At 39.6% G+C, this 20,616-nt stretch overlaps 1 protein-coding gene across 1 annotated transcript; it reads right to left on the bottom strand.

Moving 5' to 3' along the window:
• Window positions 1–272: 272 nt before the first annotated feature.
• Window positions 273–19,085, bottom strand: LOC128697442 (proteasome subunit beta type-5). Its single transcript, XM_053789107.2, has 6 exons — window positions 18,873–19,085; window positions 14,665–14,815; window positions 13,502–13,628; window positions 5,764–5,878; window positions 5,312–5,516; window positions 273–638 (listed from the first exon to the last, which is right to left on the bottom strand). Exons 1-6 carry the CDS (start codon window positions 19,002–19,004, stop codon window positions 538–540), a joined length of 831 nt encoding a protein of 276 aa, XP_053645082.1. The 5' UTR covers window positions 19,005–19,085; the 3' UTR covers window positions 273–537.
• Window positions 19,086–20,616: the final 1,531 nt, after the last annotated feature.

Raw genomic sequence — 20,616 nt, 5'->3', positions numbered from 1 at the left:
AGGACAAGAACTAGAAAGAAAATAGAAGAATACCCAGAGGGGTGTATATATATATGCTTGTACATGTATGTGTAGTGTGACCTAAGAGCAAGTAGAAGTAGCAAGACATATCTGAACTCTTGCATGTTTAAGAGACAGAAAAAAGGACACCAGCAATCCTACCATCATGTAAAACAATTACAGGCTTTCGTTTTACACTCACTTGGCAGGACGGTAGTACCTCCCTGGGCGGTTGCTGTCTACCAACCTACTACCTAGGAGGTAATTAAATATTTTAAATATTTATATTTATCTTTATTAAAAATTGTCTTCAGAGCAAACATACCTTAGTGCAAAGAAATTATACCATCATTGCTGAACAAATATTAATAACTAAATAACTGAACTCCAAGCTAGTTTTATCATAATGATGTTTAAGGATACTGTTCACAAATTTAATTAATCCATCAGCCATCAAATCTATTACATATACAGTAACAGTTCTAGATTATTCATAATGGCTACCAAATCAGATAATGTATAATATGCCCCTAACATTTACTGAGATCTTTTTGTTTTCTCCTCTGCATATTTATAATGTAGATCCTTGCTGTCCTCCTCAGTGATTTTGGTCCAACCATCTTCTTTGATGTGATAAACTGAAAATACATAATTAAATGCATTACTGGCTGCCTATTTATTTCCACACCTGCTTGTTAAACCATGTGGCATTAGAATCTAGAAAACCCCTACTACACAATGTTTCTCTTAAGCAATATACACTGGAATTTGAGAAATGCACTTACCATCTGAAACTGAATTCCTCAAATCCATTAAATACTTTTATCTTTCATGTTCATTACTCACCCAATTCTTAATTGGTTATTTTTTTTTTTACCTTGTTTGACCCAAATTCATTAATATATTTTTTTCTCAATACTTCTTTAAATAAGTAGTGAAGTCTTAATTATTATCAGCTCTATATCAAGGTAATATTCAGTTAAAATAAATTTAGGTAATTAACCCTTTCAGGGTTTCGGCCGTACTAGTACGGCTTACGCACCAGGGTTTTCGGCGTACTAGTACGCCTAAATTTTAGGGCCCTCAAATCTAGTGAAAGAAAGCTGGTAGGCCTACAAATGAAAGAATGGGTCTATGTGGTCAGTGTGCGCGGTATAAAAAAAAATCCTGCAGCACACAGTGCGTAATGAGAAAAAAAACTGACCGTGTTTTTGGATTAAAACGGCAACTTTGCACTGTATTTTCGTATGGTATTTATTGTTGTATTCTAGTTTTCCTGGTCTCATTTTATAGAATGGAAGACATATTACAGAAACTGAGATGATTTTGACTGGTTTTACAAAGAAAAGTATCTTGAAATTGAGCTCAAAGTAGCATAAATGTTCGATTTTTACCAAAGTTCAAAAGTAAACAAATCATGCTATGCGTCCAATACATGTCAACTGGTGAGTCTAATATTCTTTCACAAGTGCGCTGATATTATTTATACCATTTTACACCAATGCAGTAGTCTGCATAACAGTAAATCTTCCATTTTTTTGTGAGAATAAAATTTCAAAGTGGAAAGCAAAAAAATGTAAGAGGGGCATGGGGACATGACTAATGAACAGAGGAAATGTTATTTTAGTGCCAGGAATGTCTTTCTTGTTTATTCTGGACCCTATTCGGAAATTGGCAGCTTTTGAAATTTGTGTGAAATTGGCAAAATTGCTAAATTCTGACCACTGTATTGGATAGTTGAAATCGGTAAACGAGTGGTTTCTTGTACTCATTCGATAGAAAAAATGGAGTTCTAGCAAAATAGTTATGATTTTTGTCGACAAGTACACTGGAATTGGCTGAAAATAGGGCTCAAAGTGGGCAAAATCCCCGATGTGTAAACATCGTCGAGACCGCTAACTTCACGAGAGCATAATTCCGTAAGTTTTCCATCAAATTTCATACTTTTGGTGTCATTATGATTGGGAAAAGATTCTCTACCTTTTCATAAGAATTTTTTTTTTCTTTAAATTTGGGCGACCCTGAGAACAAGTCTCTGAGAGGGCCTGTCGACCCTGAAAGGGTTAATAACCACAAAATTAGTGTTATTCATCACAGTTAGAATTTAACTTCCCCCCAAAAAACTGTCTTGGTCTTTTATTCATAATGTTTTGGCCTCCAAAGGTAGGATTACTAAATTATATTCATGGGGAAGTGCTAAACCTACAAGGGTAATATAGTACCTTTTTTTTTTTTTTTCCAACAAGTCGGCCGTTTCCCACCGAGGCAGGGTGACCCAAAAAAAAAAAAAAGAAAGAAAATCCCCAAAAAGAAAATACTTTCATCATCATTCAACACTTTCACCACACTCGCACATTATCACTGTTTTTGCAGAGGTGCTCAGAATACAACAGTCCAGAAGCATACACATATAAAGACACACCTTAACAGGTGATAATAAACTGTCACATCTGGGCACCTCTGCAAAGCCACTGATTATGTGTGAATGAGTGTTTCTTTCTCTTTTGGGTCACCCTGCCTCGGTGGGAGACAGCCGGTATGTTGAAAAAAAAAAAAATTACATATGATCTAAGGGATGGGAAACTCCAATTCCTTGGATCCTGAGCCCTTCAGCATTCAGGCAACCCTCCTGAAGGGTCCAAAGGGAGGAATTTCTCATCCAGAGATTGTTGCAGAAAAGTAACCATCTGTCTAGAATGAATAATTCAGATTACTTAAAAATGTAGTTTTAGAGGGTTCAGCAGAAGTTTGTGGTTACAGGAAAGTGGGTGCAGGAGGAAAGAGGAGCGATTGGTGGAATGATGATGTAAGGAGAGTAGTAAGGGAAAAAAAAGTTAGCATATGAGAAGTTTTTACAAAGTAGAAGTGATGCAAGGAAGAAAGAGTATGTGGAGAAAAAGAGAGAGGTTAAGAGAGTGGTGAAGCAATGTAAAAAGAGAGCAAATGAGAGAGTGGGTGAGATGTTGTCAACAAATTTTGTTGAAAATAAGAAAAAGTTTTGGAGTGAGATTAACAAGTTAAGGAAGCCTAGAGAACAAATGGATTTGTCAGTTAAAAATAGGAGAGGAGAGTTATTAAATGGAGAGTTAGAGGTATTGGGAAGATGGAGGGAATATTTTGAGGAATTGTTAATGTTGATGAAGATAGGGAAGCTGTGATTTCATGTACAGGGCAAGGAGGAATAACATCTTGTAGGAGTGAGGAAGAGCCAGTTGTGAGTGTGGGGGAAGTTCGTGAGGCAGTAGATAAAATGAAAGAGGGTGAGGCAGATATAGTTTTGGAGTGGTTGGTGCTATTATTTAATAAATGTATGGAAGAGGGTAAGGTACCTAGGGAATGGCAGAGAGCATGCATAGTTCCTTTGTATAAAGACAATGGGGACAAAAGAGAGTGCAAAAATTATAGGGGGAGAAGTCTGTTGAGTATACCGGGTAAAGTGTATGGTAGAGTTATTATTGAAAGAATTAAGAGTAAGACGGAGAATAGGATAGCAGACGAACAAGGAGGCTTTAGGAAAGGTAGGGGGTGTGTAGACCAAGTGCTTACAATGAGACATATAAGTGAACAGTATTTAGATAAGGCTAAAGAGGTTTTTGTGGCATTTATGGATTTGGAAAAGGCGTATGATAGGGTGGATAGGAGGGCAATGTGGCAGATGTTGCAGGTGTATGGTAAAGGAGGTAGGTTACTGAAAGCAGTAAAGAGTTTTTATGAGGATAGTGAGGCTCAAGTCAGAGTATGTAGCAAGGAAGGAGATTATTTCCCAGTAAAAGTAGGCCTTAGACAAGGATGTGTGATGTCACCGTGGTTGTTCAATATATTTATAGATGGGGTTGTAAGAGAAGTAAGTGCGAGGGTCTTGGCAAGAGGCGAGGAGTTAAAAGATAAAGAATCACACATAAAGTGGGAGTTGTCACAGTTGCTTTTTGCTGATGACACTGTGCTCTTGGGAGATTCTGAAGAGAAGTTGCAGAGGTTGGTGGATGAATTTGGTAGGGTATGTAAAAGAAGAAAATTAAAAGTGAATACAGGAAAGAGTAAGGTTATGAGGATAACAAAAAGATTAGGTGATGAAAGATTGGATATCAGATTGGAGGGAGAGAGTATGGAGGAGGTGAATGTATTCCAATATTTGGGAGTGGACGTGTCAGCGAATGGGTCTATGAAAGATGAGGTGAATCATAGAATTGATGAGGGTAAAAGGGTGAGCGGTGCACTTAGGAGTCTGTGGAGACAAAGAACTTTGTCCTTGGAAGCAAAGAGGGGAATGTATGAGAGTATAGCTTTACCAACGCTCTTATATGGGTGTGAAGCATGGGTGATGAATGTTGCAGCGAGGAGGAGGCTGGAGTCAGTGGAGATGTCATGTATGAGGGCTATGTGTGGTGTGAATATAATGCAGAGAATTCGTAGTTTGGAAGTTAGGAGGAGGTGCGGGATTGCCAAAACTGTTGTCCAGAGGGCTGAGGAAGGGTTGTTGAGGTGGTTTGGACATGAAGAGAGAATGGAACGAAACAGAATTACTTCAAGAGTGTATCAATCTGTAGTGGAAGGCGGGGTTGGGGTCGGCCTAGGAAAGGTTGGAGGGAGGGGGTAAAGGAGGTTTTGTGTGCGAGGGGCATGGATTTCCAGCAAGCATGCGCGAGCGTGTTTGATAGGAGTGAATGGAGACAAATGGTTTTTAATACTTGACGTGCTGTTGGAGTGTGAGCAAAGTAACATTTATGAAGGGATTCGGGGAAAACGGAAGGCCGGACTCGAGTCCTGGAGATGGAAAGTACAGTGCCTGCACTCTGAAGGAGGGGTGTTAATGTTGCAGTTTTATAAACTGTAGTGTAGAGCACCCCTCTGGCAAGACAGTGATGGAGTGAATGATGGTAAAAAATTTTCTTTTTCAGGCCACCCTGCCTTGGTGGGAATCGGCCAGTGTGTTAATAAAAAAAATACTCAAAATCCTATATTAGTTGATAATCCAGTGTAGATCTTAAGTGAGAATGACAATTGTAAAGTTCACATCTCAAATGATTATGAAAATTTATTGTAAGCAGTAACATAAAACAAAACTTTCCTCAAAGGCCAACTCCTGCAAGGCAGGGTGACCCCGAGAAAATAAATGTATTCAATCATTGCCTTGCCAGAAGTGTGCCAATATCATAATTTCAGATTGCCCTCTGACTGCAAAATCCCCATCTTTCCTTCTGAGGCAGGCACTGCCTTTCCCAAATACGTATATTAAAATGTATTAATGGTGGATAATGTAGGAAAAACGAACACTTCCTGGTATTATTATGTCTTGGCAACTCTAACTTACCACGAACAACACCACCAGAGTAAGCATCACGATGGGTGGCATGGTATATGGCTCGGCGGCCCAATTCTTGTGCCTCTGTATCAGACATATCAGAGCGATAACCTGAGTCTAATACACCGTAAGCATAAATAGAGCCAGAGCCAACACTGAAGACATTGCCTGGCATGCGGTTTCCATTATTATCAACATAGTACAGACCAGGACCCTGAAAAGTATTAATAGAAATACTATTCATTTTACTAATAGACTAAAACTACTTCAGTTCAGAGATTTCACATTTAGAGATTATCACAGTCAATAGCATGTTTTGTGGTGTTCAGTTTAAAAAGCATTAAAATGTTTTATTCAGCTCTTAACATACAGTACCATACAGTCTGACATTATCAGTTCAATACTACTGCATATGCCTGTTAAAGTGTAGATATAATAAACCTAAAATGAAAAAGCCTTACCTTCTTGTCCCAACCAGCAATCATGACACCCATGGACAGCCCATAGCCCTTGTACTGATACACCATGTTGGCTAATAACTTGGAGGCAGCAGCTACTGAGATACGTTCCCGGTTCCTACAACACAAAAACATTACTTAATGTGCAATGGTGAAGCAGGATAGATGAAATATTTCGTAATTAATAAAAATTTAAACAAAAAGGCAGTAACTAGTTCAACTACATTCTCTGGTCTTTCCACCTTTAGTGGTTACTTTAGTGGTTAATTCACACTTATATCAACTGTGAATTGTCGTACACTGTACATTAAATGTGGACTACAATATTTTAAAGAATTACTCTTCCTTTACATTTACTCATGTGTATTCATTCTAGTCTATACATTAGTTTATTCATAATAAATGCTGTAGGTTATTTCCCAAAGCATGTAGGTTGGTAGACAGCAACCACCCAGGGAGGTACTACCGTCCTGCCAAGTGAGTGAAAACGAAAGCCTGTAATTGTTTTACATGATGGTAGGATTGCTGGTGTCTTGTCTGTCTCATAAATATGCAAGATTACAGGTATGTCTTGCTACTTCTACTTACACTTAAGTCACACTACACATACATGTACACGTTTATTTATACACACTCATCTGAGTTTTCTTTGATTTTATATTAATAGTTCTTGGTCTATTTACTTTTCCTTTTATATCCATGGGGAAGTGGAATAAGAATCTTTCTTCCGTAAGCCATGGGTGTTGTAAAAGTCAGCTAAAATGCCGGGAACAATGGGCTAGTAACCCCTTTTCCTGTAAAGATTACTAAAAAGAATAAGAAGAAGAAAATTGTCAAAGTGGGAAGTCCGAATGTGCGTGGATGTTGTGCAAATGATAAGAAAGAGATGATTGTGGATGTTATGAATGAGAAGAAGCTGGATGTCTTGGCTTTAAGTGAAACAAATCTGAAGGGGGTGGGAGAGTTTCAGTGGAGAGGAATAAATGGGATTAGGTCAGGGGTTTCAAATAGAGTTAGAGCTAAAGAAGGAGTAGCAATAATTTTGAAGGATAAGATATGGCAGGAAAAGAGGGACTATAAATGTATTAATTCAAGGATTATGTGGAGTAAAATAAAGGTTGGATGTGAAAAGTGGGTTATAGTAAGCGTATATGCACCTGGAGAAGAAAGAAGTGTAGAGGAGAGAGAGATTTTGGGAAATGTTGAGTGAATGCGTGGGGAGTTTTGAACCAAGTGTGAGAGTACTTGTGGTTGGGGATTTCAATGCTAAAGTGGGTAAAAATGTTGTGGAGGTAGTAGTAGGTAAATTTGGGGTGCCAGGGGTATATGTAAATGGGAGCCTTTAATTGAGCTATGTGTAGAAAGAAATTTGGTAATAAGTAATACATACTTTATGAAAAAGAGGATAAATAAATATACAAGGTATGATGTAGCACGTAATGAAAGTAGTTTGTTAGATTATGTATTGGTGGATAAAAGGTTGATGGGTAGGCTCCAGGATGTACATGTTTATAGAGGGGCAACTGATATATCGGATCATTATTTAGTTGTAGCTACAGTTAGAGTAAGAGGTAGATGGGACAAGAGGAAGGTGGCAACAACAAGTAGGAGGGAAGTGAAAGTGTATAAACTAAGGGAGGAGGAAGTTCGGGTGAGATATAAGCGACTATTGGTGGAAAGGTGGGCTAGTGCAAAGATGAGTAGTGGGGGGGGGGGAGGTTGAAGAGGGTTGGACGAGTTTTGAAAATGCAGAATTAGAATGTGGGGCAGAAGTTTGTGGTTATAGGAGGGTGGGGGCAGGAGGAAAGAGGAGTGATTGGTGGAATGATGAAGTAAAGGGTGTGATAAAAGATAAAAATTTAGCATATGAGAGGTTTTTACAAAGCAGAAGTGTTATAAGAAGTGCAGAGTATATGGAGAGTAAAAGAAAGGTGAAGAGAGTGGTGAGAGAGTGCAAAAGGACAGCAGATGATAGAGTGGGAGAGGCACTGTCAAGAAATTTTAATGAAAATAAGAAAAAATTTTGGAGCGAGTTAAACAAGTTAAGAAAGCCTAGGGAAGGTATGGATTTGTCAGTTAAAAACAGAGTAGGGAAGTTAGTAGATGGGGAGAGGGAGGTATTAGGTAGATGGCGAGAATATTTTGAGGAACTTTTAAATGTCGAGGAAGAAAGGGAAGCGGTAATTTCATGCACTGGCCAGGGAGGTATACCATCTTTTAGGAGTGAAGAAGAGCAGATTGTAAGTGTAGGCGAGGTACGTGAGGCATTACGTAGAATGACAGGGGGTAAAGCAGCTGGAACTGATGGGATCATGACAGAAATGTTAAAAGCAGGGGGGGAAATAGTGTTGGAGTGGTTGGTACTTTTGTTTAATAAATGTGTGAAAGAGGGGAAGGTACCTAGGGGTTGGCAGAGAGCATGTATAGTCCCTTTATATAAAGGGAAGGGGGACAAAAGAGATTGTAAAAATTATAGAGGAATAAGTTTACTGAGTATACCAGGAAAAGTGTACGGTAGGGTCATAACTGAAAGAATTAGAGGCAAGACAGAATGTAGGATTGCGGATGAGCAAGGAGGTTTCAGAGTGGGTAGGGGATGTGTAGATCAAGTGTTTACATTGAAGCATATATGTGAACAGTACTTAGATAAAGGTAGGGAAGTTTTTATTGCATTTATGGATTTAGAAAAGGCATATGATAGAGTGGATAGGGGAGCAAGGTGGCAGATGTTGCAAGTACGTATATGGAATAGGTGGTAAGTTACTAAATGCTGTAAAGAGTTTTTATGAGGACAGTGAGGCTCAGGTTAGGGTGTGTAGAAGAGGGCGAGACTACTTCCCGGTAAAAGTAGGTCTTAGACAGGGATGTGTAATGTCACCATGGTTGTTTAATATATTTATAGACGGGGTTGTAAAAGAAGTAAATGCTAGGGTGTTCGGGAGAGGGGTGGGATTAAATTATGGGGAATGAAATACAAAATGGGAATTGACACAGTTACTTTTTGCTGATGATACCGTGCTTATGGGAGATTCTAAAGAAAAACTGCAAAGGTTAGTGGATGAGTTTGGGAGTGTGTGTAAAGGTAGAAAGTTGAAAGTGAACATAGAAAAGAGTAAGGTGATGAGGGTATCAAATGATTTAGATAAAGAAAAATTGGATATCAAATTGGGGAGGAGGAGTATGGAAGAAGTGAATGTTTTCAGATACTTGGGAGTTGATGTGTCGGCGGATGGATTTATGAAGGATGAGGTTAATCATAGAATTGATGAGGGAAAAAAGGCGAGTGGTGCGTTGAGGTATATGTGGAGTCAAAAAACGTTATCTATGGAGGCAAAGAAGGGAATGTATGAAAGTATAGTAGTACCAACACTCTTGTATGGGTGTGAAGCTTGGGTTGTGAATGCAGCAGCAAGGAGGCAGTGGAGATGTCCTGTCTAAGGGCAATGTGCGGTGTAAATATTATGCAGAAAATTCGGAGTGTGGAAATTAGGAGAAGGTGTGGAGTGAATAAAGTATTAGTCAGTGGGCTGAAGAGGGGTTGTTGAGGTGGTTTGGTTATTTAGAGAGAATGGATCAAAGTAGAATGACATGGAGAGCATTTAAATCTGTAGGAGAAGGAAGGCGGGGTAGGGGTCGTCCTCGAAAAGGTTGGAAGGAAGGGGTAAGGGAGGTTTTGTGGGTGAGGGGCTTGGACTTCCAGCAGGCGTGCATGAGCGTATTCGATAGGAGTAAATGGAGATGAATGGTATTTGGGTCCTGACGATCAGTTGGAGTGTGAGCAGGGTAATATTTAGTGAAGGGATTCAGGGAAACCGGTTATTTTTATATAGCCGGACTCGAGTCCTGGAAATGGGAAGTACAATGCCTGCACTCTAAAGGAGGGGTTTTGGGATATTAGCAGTTTGGAGGGATATGTTGTGTATCTTTATACGTATATGCTTCTAAACTGTTGTGTTCTGAGCACCTCTGCAAAAACAGTGATTATGTGTGAGTGAGGTGAAAGTGTTGAATGATGATGGTGAAAGTATTTTCTTTTTGGGGATTTTCTTTCTTTTTGGGTCACCCTGCCTCGGTGGGAGACGGCCGACTTGTTGAAAAAAAAAAAAAATTAATGGCTGCATCTAAGTACAATAGTTATCGCCCAATGCTGAAAGCCCAAGTCTTGAAGAGTCATGTTTTCCATCTCTGAGATCATTGTAAAGAGGTATTTCAAAATATGATAATGCAGTAATTTTTGAAAATGGAGCTCATAATTTAAGAAAATCATTAAAGAATTAAGACATAAATGATCAGATTCAAAACTATGAAGAAAAAAAGCTACAGGAAAGGTTTTTGAATATTAGGGCTTGAGTATCCAGCAGGCTTGTGAGCATGTTGGATCAGAGCAAGTAGAGAAAAGTGGCTTTTATGCCTTAATGTGCTGTTGCAGTGCAAGCAATGTAACCCTTATGAAGATTCAGGAATATCGGACAGCAGGACTCTGGTCCTGGAAGTGGGAAATACAGTCCCTGAATTGAAGGAAAGGCTGTAGTTCAGAGGGTCATTTGAATTGTGATAGCTGCATACTTCTGACAAGACAGTTACTGAATGAAAGATAGTAAAGCTGTCCTTTCTTGGGTTACTCTACCTTGGTGGGAGGCAGCAGGTGTGTTAAAAAATAAATGCCTCCCCCCCCCCACAAAAAAAAATAAAAGTAAAAAAATAATCATACCTGTAAAGCAATTTCCTAAAATTATTTGGACTGAAAATATTTATTTATTTGCTCATTAATAGACTGTACAGCCATAATACACATGTCTTTGCAGGCAGGAAAACAAATTACTTTATTCAGATGGTCAGAGCCTAAGATAAAAACTACCATTATGAATTGCCAACCCTGGAACTATGAATTGAAAGAAATGAATACAGTATAGAGGGGTGTAGAGAGGTACAAAAGATATTAGTACACAAACCTGTTAAAATACATGAAATTGAAGATTTTAGAGAGATTTTAGGGAGATTCTAAAGAAAAATTGCAAAGGTTAGTGGATGAGTTTGGGAATGTGTGTAAAGGTAGAAAGCTGAAAGTGAACATATTATGCAGAAAATTCGGAGTTTGGAAATTAGGAGAAGGTGTGGAGTTAATAAAAGTATTAGTCAGAGGGCAGAAGAGGGGTTGTTGAGGTGGTTTGGTCATTTAGAGAGAATGGATCAAAGTAGAATGACATGGAAAGCATATAAATCTATAGGGGAAGGAAGGAGGGGTAGGGGTCGTCCTCGAAAGGGTTGGAGAGAGGGGGTAAAGGAGGTTTTGTGGGCGAGGGGCTTGGACTTCCAGCAAGCGTGCGTGAGCGTGTTAGATAGGAGTGAATGGAGACGAATGGTACTTGGGACCTGACGATCTGTTGGAGTGTGAGCAGGGTAATATTTAGTGAAGGGATTCAGGGAAACCGGTTATTTTCATATAGTCGGACTTGAGTCCTGGAAATGGGAAGTACAATGCCTGCACTTTAAAGGAGGGGTTTGGGATATTGGCAGTTTGGAGGGATATGTTGTGTATCTTTATATGTGTATGCTTCTAGACTGTTGTATTCTGAGCACCTCTGCAAAAACAGTGATAATGTGCGAGTGTGGTGAAAGTGTTGAATGATGATGAAAGTATTTTCTTTTTGGGGATTTTCTTTCTTTTTTGGGTCACCCTGCCTCGGTGGGAGACGGCCGACTTGTTGAAAAAAAAAAAAAATACACAAATTAAACTCTTTGTACAGTTATGCAAGACCTCTGGGAAAAATACAGGCTTGATGGTAAGTAAAATGATAATAAACTATGACTGGAAAATATAGTTTTTTTTTCAACAAGACAGCTGTCTCCCACTGAGGCAGGGTGACCCAAAAAAGAAAAACACTTTCACCATCAATCAATCAATTTTATTTCTTTGCAAGTAGTACATTGAGATTATGTATTGACAATAATGAGTTGCAGTGCAAAGAGAGCCTCTATCATGCCTAGGCATTATGGGCAGACTTAATTTAACCCTTTCAAGGTCGGCAGGCTCTCTCCGAAACTTGTTCTCAGGGTCGCCAAAATTTAAAAAAAAAAAAAAAAAAAAATTCTTGTGAAAAGACAGAATCTTTTCCCGATCATAATGACACCAAAAGTATGAAATTTGATGGAAAACTTATGGAATTATGCTCTCGTGAAGTTAGCAGTCTCGACGATGTTTAGGCATCGGCGATTTTGCCCACTTTGAGCCCTATTTTCGGCCAATTCCAGTGTACTAGTCGACAAAAATCATAACTATTTCGCTAGAGCTCCATTTTGTCTATCGAATGAATACTAGAAACTACCCATTTACCAATTTCAACTATCCAATAAAGTGGTCAAAATTTAGCAATTTTGCCAATTTCACACAAATTTCAAAAGATGCCAATTTCCAAATAGAGTCCAGAATAAACAAGACAGACATTCCTGGCACTAAAATAACATTTCCTCTGCTCATTAGTCATGTCCCAATGCCCTTCTTACATTCTTTTGCTTTCCACTTTGAATTTTTATTCTCACAAAAAATAGAAGATTTACTCTTATGCAGACTACTGCATTAGTGTAGAAATGTTATAAATAATATCAACGCACTTGTGAAAGAATATTAGACTCACCAGTTGATGTGTATTGGACGCTTAGCATGATTTGTTTACTTTTGAACTTTGGTAAAAATAGAACATTCCTGCTACTTTGAGTTCAATTTCAAGGTACTTTTCATTCTAAAATCAGTCAAAATCATCTCTCATTTCTGTAATATGTCTTCCATTCTATAAAATGAGACCAGGAAAACTAAAATACAACAATAAATACCATACGAAAATACAGTGCAAAGTCGCTGTTTTAATCCAAAAACATGGTCAAAGTTTTTTTTTTCTCATTACGCACTGTGTGCTGCAGGATTTTTATTATACTGCGCACACTGACCACATAGACCCATTCTTTCATATGTAGGCCTACCAGCTTTCTCTCACTAGATTTCAGTGCACTAGAATTTAGGCGTACTAGTACGTCAAAAACCCTGGTGCGTAAGCCATACTAGTACGTACGAAACCCTGAAAGGGTTAATGGCTTACTGACTACTTAATACTAAAGAATTTATCATAATTTAAGTTGTACAATAGTTGCAATAGTAAATATTTAAATTACATTATCGGTTTGTGATTTGCTGAAAGTAGTTTACAGTATGAGAACGCTACAATTGGGTGTAGGGTAGTACTGTTTTGGGTAGGTATTTGTACTACTACGTACTAGTAGTATTAGTCAATGTATGAACTTGGGCGTCTAGTCTTGAAGTTTTAAGATTTAGGTAATTTGGAGATTTTTTAGTAAAGTTAAATGCTGACACAATATTCACGCAGAGGTGCCAAATCCCTCTTTAGAGTGCAGGCACTGTACTTCCGACCTCCAAGACTAAGTCCAACTAACCAGTTTCCCTGAACCCCTTCACAAAATATTACTCTGCTCACACTCCAACAGCTTACCAGGTCCCAAAAACCATTCGTTGCCATTCACTCATATCTAACATGCTCATACATGCCTGCTGCATGTCCAGGCCCCTTGCACACAAAACCTCTTTTATCCCTCTCCCTCCATCCTTTCCCAGACAACCCCTACCCCCCCTTCCCTCCACTACAGGTTTATACACCAGTTTATATAACAGTAAATTGAAACAAATGACTACTTATTTCTACATAATCTCATTCCCAATTATACTGTTTACCTCAGTTCATATATACGACATTGCTTGGCAAGAACACGTTCCCAGTACGTGCAGTCAGCAGCACCCCCTGCCATTGTTCCCAGAAGATATGGGTTGATCTCAATTATCTTCTTCACATTACCAGATCCTGCAAGACACCAAAAAAGTCATGATAATTGGGATTTAGTGATAGTGAACACATATCCTTCTTTGGGACACAACTCCTTTAGAAAAAATTTATCAACATATTATGAAACAATATCTATCAAATTCATGTGTGAACTAGTAAACATTTTTACTAAAAAGACATTCAGTATATAAAAGTTTCACTTTTTTGTAGCATCCAAGATTTTAATGGCAAAAATATATGCTGCCTGCTGCCTGAGATGGCCAAAAAGCTCATGTCATGTGTGTAGTTCATCAAAATATGTTCTCAGAATGAACATTAGAACTATCTTCAGGACAACTTATACTCCTAAGATAAGCCATGTTCTTTCTAAATATAGAAAGAACTTTTGCAAGGAATTACTGTACTTTGAGCAAATTGTTGGTTTTCAGAAGTTCTGTACCATAACTGCAGAGAGAGAGAAACTTCAAAAAATATATAGCAGTATAGTCTATAAAAAAAATTATGTAAACCAAACAGAAAAATTACAAGTTACAAAGAAAGGCTGAAAGCACTAATAATATCAACATTGCCTGTCAGAAAAACAGGAGACATGAGACTCAGATACAGTAGAAGGAAGTATGGATAGTTGAAGGATTGTTAACATTGTAAACTGTGAGAAGAAGAGACTAGTTGTATGGTACAGTATTTTAAACTAAGAACAAGAACAGTGGAATGCAATATGAGAGAAGATATTACGTCAAGTGCAGTTTTAAAAATTGTACTACAGCACCATAAGGTGCTGCATCAACAAATATGTAATGAAATGAATAATCACACACACATTGGTAGTGAATATATATAGTACAGTATATCATATACTCCATCACCAGTAAATCAAAAGCATCCCGTCAGACTTCTGAAGACTGCAACCACATAGTACAGTACTGTGTATGGAACATGTGGCTCAGGGAACCATTTGCATTTTTAATTACATTACAGTTTCCTACTTTGGGCTGCTGTGCCTTGGTGGAATTTTTAAAAAGCTACATGAAATGTCTTACTATAAATAACTTACCTATGTACTGTCCAGATGTGGCTCTGGAGTCAACAGCCATGACAACCCCACCATTAAACTTGAAGCCTAGAGTAGTGGTGCCATGAGCATAGTTGAGCTTGATTTTACGACCAGTCTCATCTATCAGAAACTCTCCAATCTGGCACTCAGACTGCAAAATGTAAAACATACCATAATTACTTTTGCAGTTACCCAAAACTTCAGAAATGTAGAAGCACAAAACATAATTTCACACTTAATTGAAATAAAAAAAATTCTTTACTCTATGTTGAAGTTTGTCAGCAAATCTGAATAAAATTACTAACTTACCAATCTACTCCTTTTTATTTAAAGCGCACGAGAGAACATCTAGGTCAAGGAAACTTATTGTGCATCCATATAAGTAGAACTAAACCTTTATTACACCACAATCAATTACCTTTATTGGACCAGCAGCTGGTCTCCCCCCAAAAAAAGATACTGAATCACACTGCCAGATATCAGGTTTGTTTAATTTTCAATTTGCTTATATTTGGTTAAACATACATTTTTATACCTGGAGTTTACCCGGAGAGAGTTCCGGGGGTCAACGCCCCCGCGGCCCAGTCTGTGACCAGGTCTCCTGGTGGATCAGAGCCTGATCAACCAGGCTGTTACTGCTGGCTGCACGCAATCCAACGTACGAGCCACAGCCTGGCTGGTCAGGTACCGACTTTAGGTGCTTGTCCAGTGCCTGCTTGAAGACAGCCAGGGGTCTATTGGTAATCCCCCTTATGTGGCCACTACTTAACTGCTGTGTCATTAGTCTTTAAACTGTTTAATACCTGGCTATTGGGTAAATAGACACTTCCTAGAAGTAAATACAGTATTGCAGCCAAGCACACATGAAGTGCAAAAATCTCTCCTTGCTGATCTATGAAGCAGTGTCCCTTAACTAAACTTATTTTACAGGCTTCAATGCGTTTAAAGTGAATCAATAATGGCTAACATAATATTTCTTATCACTGCCATCATCTAGAAATAGTCCAAAGATTTTATAGCTTTACTGCCACATGAAAGGAAAAATAATAGAAATTTCAAACTTGGAAAAAAGGATGTTATTTGGATTATTAACCAAGACGGTTAGTAACCCAAGATAATCAAAGAAAGCCAATCAGTATGATTTATTTCCACTGAGGTCAATGATCCTCTTACCCAGGATGCCACTCATAAACAGTTGCCTAACAACCAAATTCTTATTTACTGTAAGGTGAACAGACAACAGGCATAAGGAAACACATCCAATGTTACAAACAGTCTGGGGACAGAACCCCAGTCCCCCAGTGTAAAATGAGGCCGCTACCTAGGCAAGAGCACCCAATTATATAATATAATAATCAAGGGGAAGCGCTAAACCCGTAGGATTATACAGCGCCTAGGGGGGATGTGGAAAGCATTCAGGCTTAATTCGGGGAACCAGGGCACAGATCCAATTCCCTAAATCAAGAGCCCCTCACCAACATCAAGGAACCTTCCCTGAGGGGAAGAGCACCCAAGCCAAGCCTCAGTTATTAGTATTTTATATATTCATTGGTAGGTGGGGGTGCTAAACCCATAGGAATTATATCATGTGGAAGCTCCAGACCCATAAGGACCATAAAGCACCTAGGGTATGAAGGCAAATAAATTTTAATTTTGACTCTTGAGTAGAGGTTTGATCCAAAAAAAGTAGTAGGTTCTTCCAGTCACAATTCCATGGCTGGAACAATTAACTAAAATTCCATACTCAGGAAAGAAACCTTTTGACAATGTTTCAGTTTATCCTGGACAACTGTGAAGTCACATGACACTTGTGACTTGCTTGGCAACGTTCTCACCTCACCAGGGAGTGTCTGCGGTTCATTCCCCAACACGGATGGAAATGCTGGGTATGTTTCCTTACACCTGTTGTCCCTGTTCACCTAGTAGTAAGCAGGTACCTGAGTGTTAGTCGACTGGAGTTTACCTGGAGAGAGTTCCGGGGGTCAACGCCCCCGCGGCCCGGTCTGAGACCAGGCCTCCTGGTGGATCAGAGCCTGATCAACCAGGCTGTTGCTGCTGGCTGCACGCAAACCAACATACGAGCCACAGCCCGGCTGATCCGGAACTGACTTTAGGTGCTTGTCCAGTGCCAGCTTGAAGACTGCCAGGGGTCTGTTGGTAATCCCCCTTATGTGTGCTGGGAGGCAGTTGAACAGTCTCGGGCCCCTGACACTTATTGTATGGTCTCTTAACGTGCTAGTGACACCCCTGCTTTTCATTGGGGGGATGGTGCATCGTCTGCCAAGTCTTTTGCTTTCGTAGTGGGTGATTTTCGTGTGCAAGTTCGGTACTAGTCCCTCTAGGATTTTCCAGGTGTATATAATCATGTATCTCTCCCTCCTGCGTTCCAGGGAATACAGGTTTAGGAACCTCAAGCGCTCCCAATAATTGAGGTGTTTTATCTCCGTTATGCGCGCCGTGAAAGTTCTCTGTACATTTTCTAGGTCGGCAATTTCACCTGCCTTGAAAGGTGCTGTTAGTGTGCAGCAATATTCCAGCCTAGATAGAACAAGTGACCTGAAGAGTGTCATCATGGGCTTGGCCTCCCTAGTTTTGAAGGTTCTCATTATCCATCCTGTCATTTTTCTAGCAGATGCGATTGATACAGTGTTATGGTCCTTGAAGGTGAGATCCTCCGACATGATCACTCCCAGGTCTTTGACGTTGGTGTTTCGCTCTATTTTGTGGCCAGAATTTGTTTTGTACTCTGATGAAGATTTAATTTCCTCATGTTTACCATATCTGAGTAATTGAAATTTCTCATCGTTGAACTTCATATTGTTTTCTGCAGCCCACTGAAAGATTTGGTTGATGTCTGCCTGGAGCTTTGCAGTGTCTGCAATGGAAGACACTGTCATGCAGATTCGGGTGTCATCTGCAAAGGAAGACACGGTGCTGTGGCTGACATCCTTGTCTATGTCGGATATAAGGATGAGGAACAAGATGGGAGCGAGTACTGTGCCTTGTGGAACAGAGCTTTTCACTGTAGCTGCCTCGGACTTTACTCTGTTGACGACTACTCTCTGTGTTCTGTTAGTGAGGAAATTATAGATCCATCGACCGACTTTTCCTGTTATTCCTTTAGCACGCATTTTGTGCGCTATTACGCCATGGTCACACTTGTCGAAGGCTTTTGCAAAGTCTGTATATATTACATCTGCATTCTTTTTGTCTTCTAGTGCATTTAGGACCTTGTCGTAGTGGTCCAATAGTTGAGACAGACAGGAGCGACCTGTTCTAAACCCATGTTGCCCTGGGTTGTGTAACTGATGGGTGTCTAGATGCGTGGTGATCTTGCTTCTTAGGACCCTTTCAAAGATTTTTATGATATGGGATGTTAGTGCTATTGGTCTGTAGTTCTTTGCTGTTGCTTTACTGCCCCCTTTGTGGAGTGGGGCTATGTCTGTTGTTTTTAGTAACTGTGGGACGACCCCCGTGTCCATGCTCCCTCTCCATAGGATGGAAAAGGCTCGTGATAGGGGCTTCTTGCAGTTCTTGATGAACACAGAGTTCCATGAGTCTGGCCCTGGGGCAGAGTGCATGGGCATGTCATTTATCGCCTGTTCGAAGTCATTTGGCGTCAGGATAACATCGGATAGGCTTGTGTTAATCAAATTTTGTGGCTCTCTCATAAAAAATTCATTTTGATCTTCGACTCTCAGTCTGGTTAGCGGCTTGCTAAAAACTGAGTCATATTGGGACTTGAGTAGCTCACTCATTTCCTTGTTGTCATCTGTGTAGGACCCATCTTGTTTAAGTAGGGGCCCAATACTGGACGTTGTTCTCGATTTTGATTTGGCATAGGAGAAGAAATACTTTGGGTTTCTTTCGATTTCATTTATGGCTTTTAGTTCTTCCCGCGATTCCTGGTGTGGGTCGCATCCTGGGGGGGGGGACAAGATTCAAGGAGCACAATGGAAATAAGACAGACAGTCCTGGATGATGCACCGACTTTCTTGGGCTGTCCTGGGTGGCTAACCCTCTGGGTTAAAAATTCGAATAAATCTTATCTTAATGGTCTAGGATGGACCGAAACCTATGGTTTCTCCCCAAGTATTTTGTGTGTGAATAGGGTTCTTCAAATTTTCTGGATGAAGAACCCTTCACCGTCACCAAAACCACCTCCCTTGAACTATAATTCCCGGCATAAGTAACAAAAAAAAACTTACCTTAGGTAGATCTGGTGTACAGAGTTGATACTGATTCTTCAAATTTCCTATTTCTGGGATGACCATTTCTTCCCCCAGATCATCTAACTTACTGTGGTACCTGGACACGCCATTAATGGCCTCTAACGCCATAATTACGAGAAAAATGTGAAATTATCAGGTGAGGAGGCACCACCACGATGACTGTTTACTTTACTGAACACTGAGGTAATAAAGATGAATCACTCAGGGGAAAAATACTTAATGTAAATATATAACAAATCATTGCCAGTTACTGCTACCTTAAGCGACATCTATCGTGTAAATTTTGTACTAAATATGCTGAACTAGGAATGCAGTTAGAAGCCTGAGTAGATCTATAACCCACTATGATAACATGAACGTAGATAAGTATGTTTATGGAGCAACTTGCAATGTGAACAGACTGACTGATGTTGTAGTGGCCAGGCTTAGGCTTGGTTACAAGTACTTCTGGCAGTTTGGGAGACACACAGATGATGATCAAACTAAATGTAAATTATGTGATCAGGCATATGGTCACTCTCTTGAACACTATGTGCTTAATTGTCCACTTATTGAGGAATACAGAGACAGACAGTATAATAACCTATGTGACATGTCAAGATATCTTATTAATGAAAATAAGATACCAGATATACTAAGCAAATTTCCTAAATTTGCTTGTAACAGATAAGTGAACTATAGATATGTAGATATAAATCCATATGTATTCCTGTTAACCCTTTGGGGCCTAGTTCCTAGGCCTTTTGTGTATCCATATGCTCTCGCGCTACCGTCCACAGGATGGATATGGGGTGCACAATAAACTAGCCACTTCGGTGGCAAAATCTTTACATTTTGAAGTTTTGTGTAAGTAAATAAGTAAGTAAGCAAGCAAGTAAGTAAATAAGTAAGCAAGTAAATAAGTAAGAAGGTAGGTTTATTTAGGCATTTATCTGGCGAGGCACAGGTACACATAAGTACAATTATCATACCTAATGTAAATTGTCTAGAATAACCCCAAAAAAGTCAGTCATAGTGACTTGTGCTTCTGTAAACTTTTGAATACTTCCCACATGATTTTTTACTGGGTACATTATAAAGTTGTTAAATTCACTAAATAAAAGTTTAACTTCAATTTTAAACGTTGTTTATTTTTCTCCCAATAGCATTCCTTTACTTGCAGCTGGCAGAGGAGTTTCTTAACAAAAAGGGAACTTTCCTTGATGTTAAACTAGCATCCTATTTCAGCTGACTTATGAAGGTCAGCCCCTAAGATAGCCTACCCTCGAGTAGTGAGGGGAAAGGGCCCAAGGCAAAGATCGGCTGGATTTTAAAAAACCACACGGGCTACCAGATGGTCAAAATGCCTTGTGTTAACTCGCCAAAGCGAAGTTGCCGAAAAAGAAGATAGGACAGTCAGAAGGATAGCAATGTATGTAGTGTGTTTAGTGTGTGGGCCAGTGTTGATGTATGGGTGAGGGTAGGATGGGGGGATGGGGATGAGAGGGGTGAACAAGCAAGCAAGTCACCGCCTTACCCTCTTGATGGGATGGGGCTCGAAGTGACTGCAAGCAAGACTCAAGAAATCGTAATGACACGATTGCAAATAAACCATACCCCCGGCCGGGATTGAACCCGCGGTCATAGTCTCAAAACTCCGGCTGGAGTTTTGAGACTCTATGACCGCGGGTTCAATCCCGGCCGGGGGTATGGTTTTTTTGACTGCAAGCAAGTTTCCTCT

This window comes from Cherax quadricarinatus, chromosome 44 (assembly GCF_038502225.1).
Source record: "Cherax quadricarinatus isolate ZL_2023a chromosome 44, ASM3850222v1, whole genome shotgun sequence".
NCBI classification, from domain to species: domain Eukaryota; kingdom Metazoa; phylum Arthropoda; class Malacostraca; order Decapoda; family Parastacidae; genus Cherax; species Cherax quadricarinatus.
Note: the sequence above shows the minus strand (reverse complement) of the source record. Positions and strands in the feature narration are given on the sequence as shown.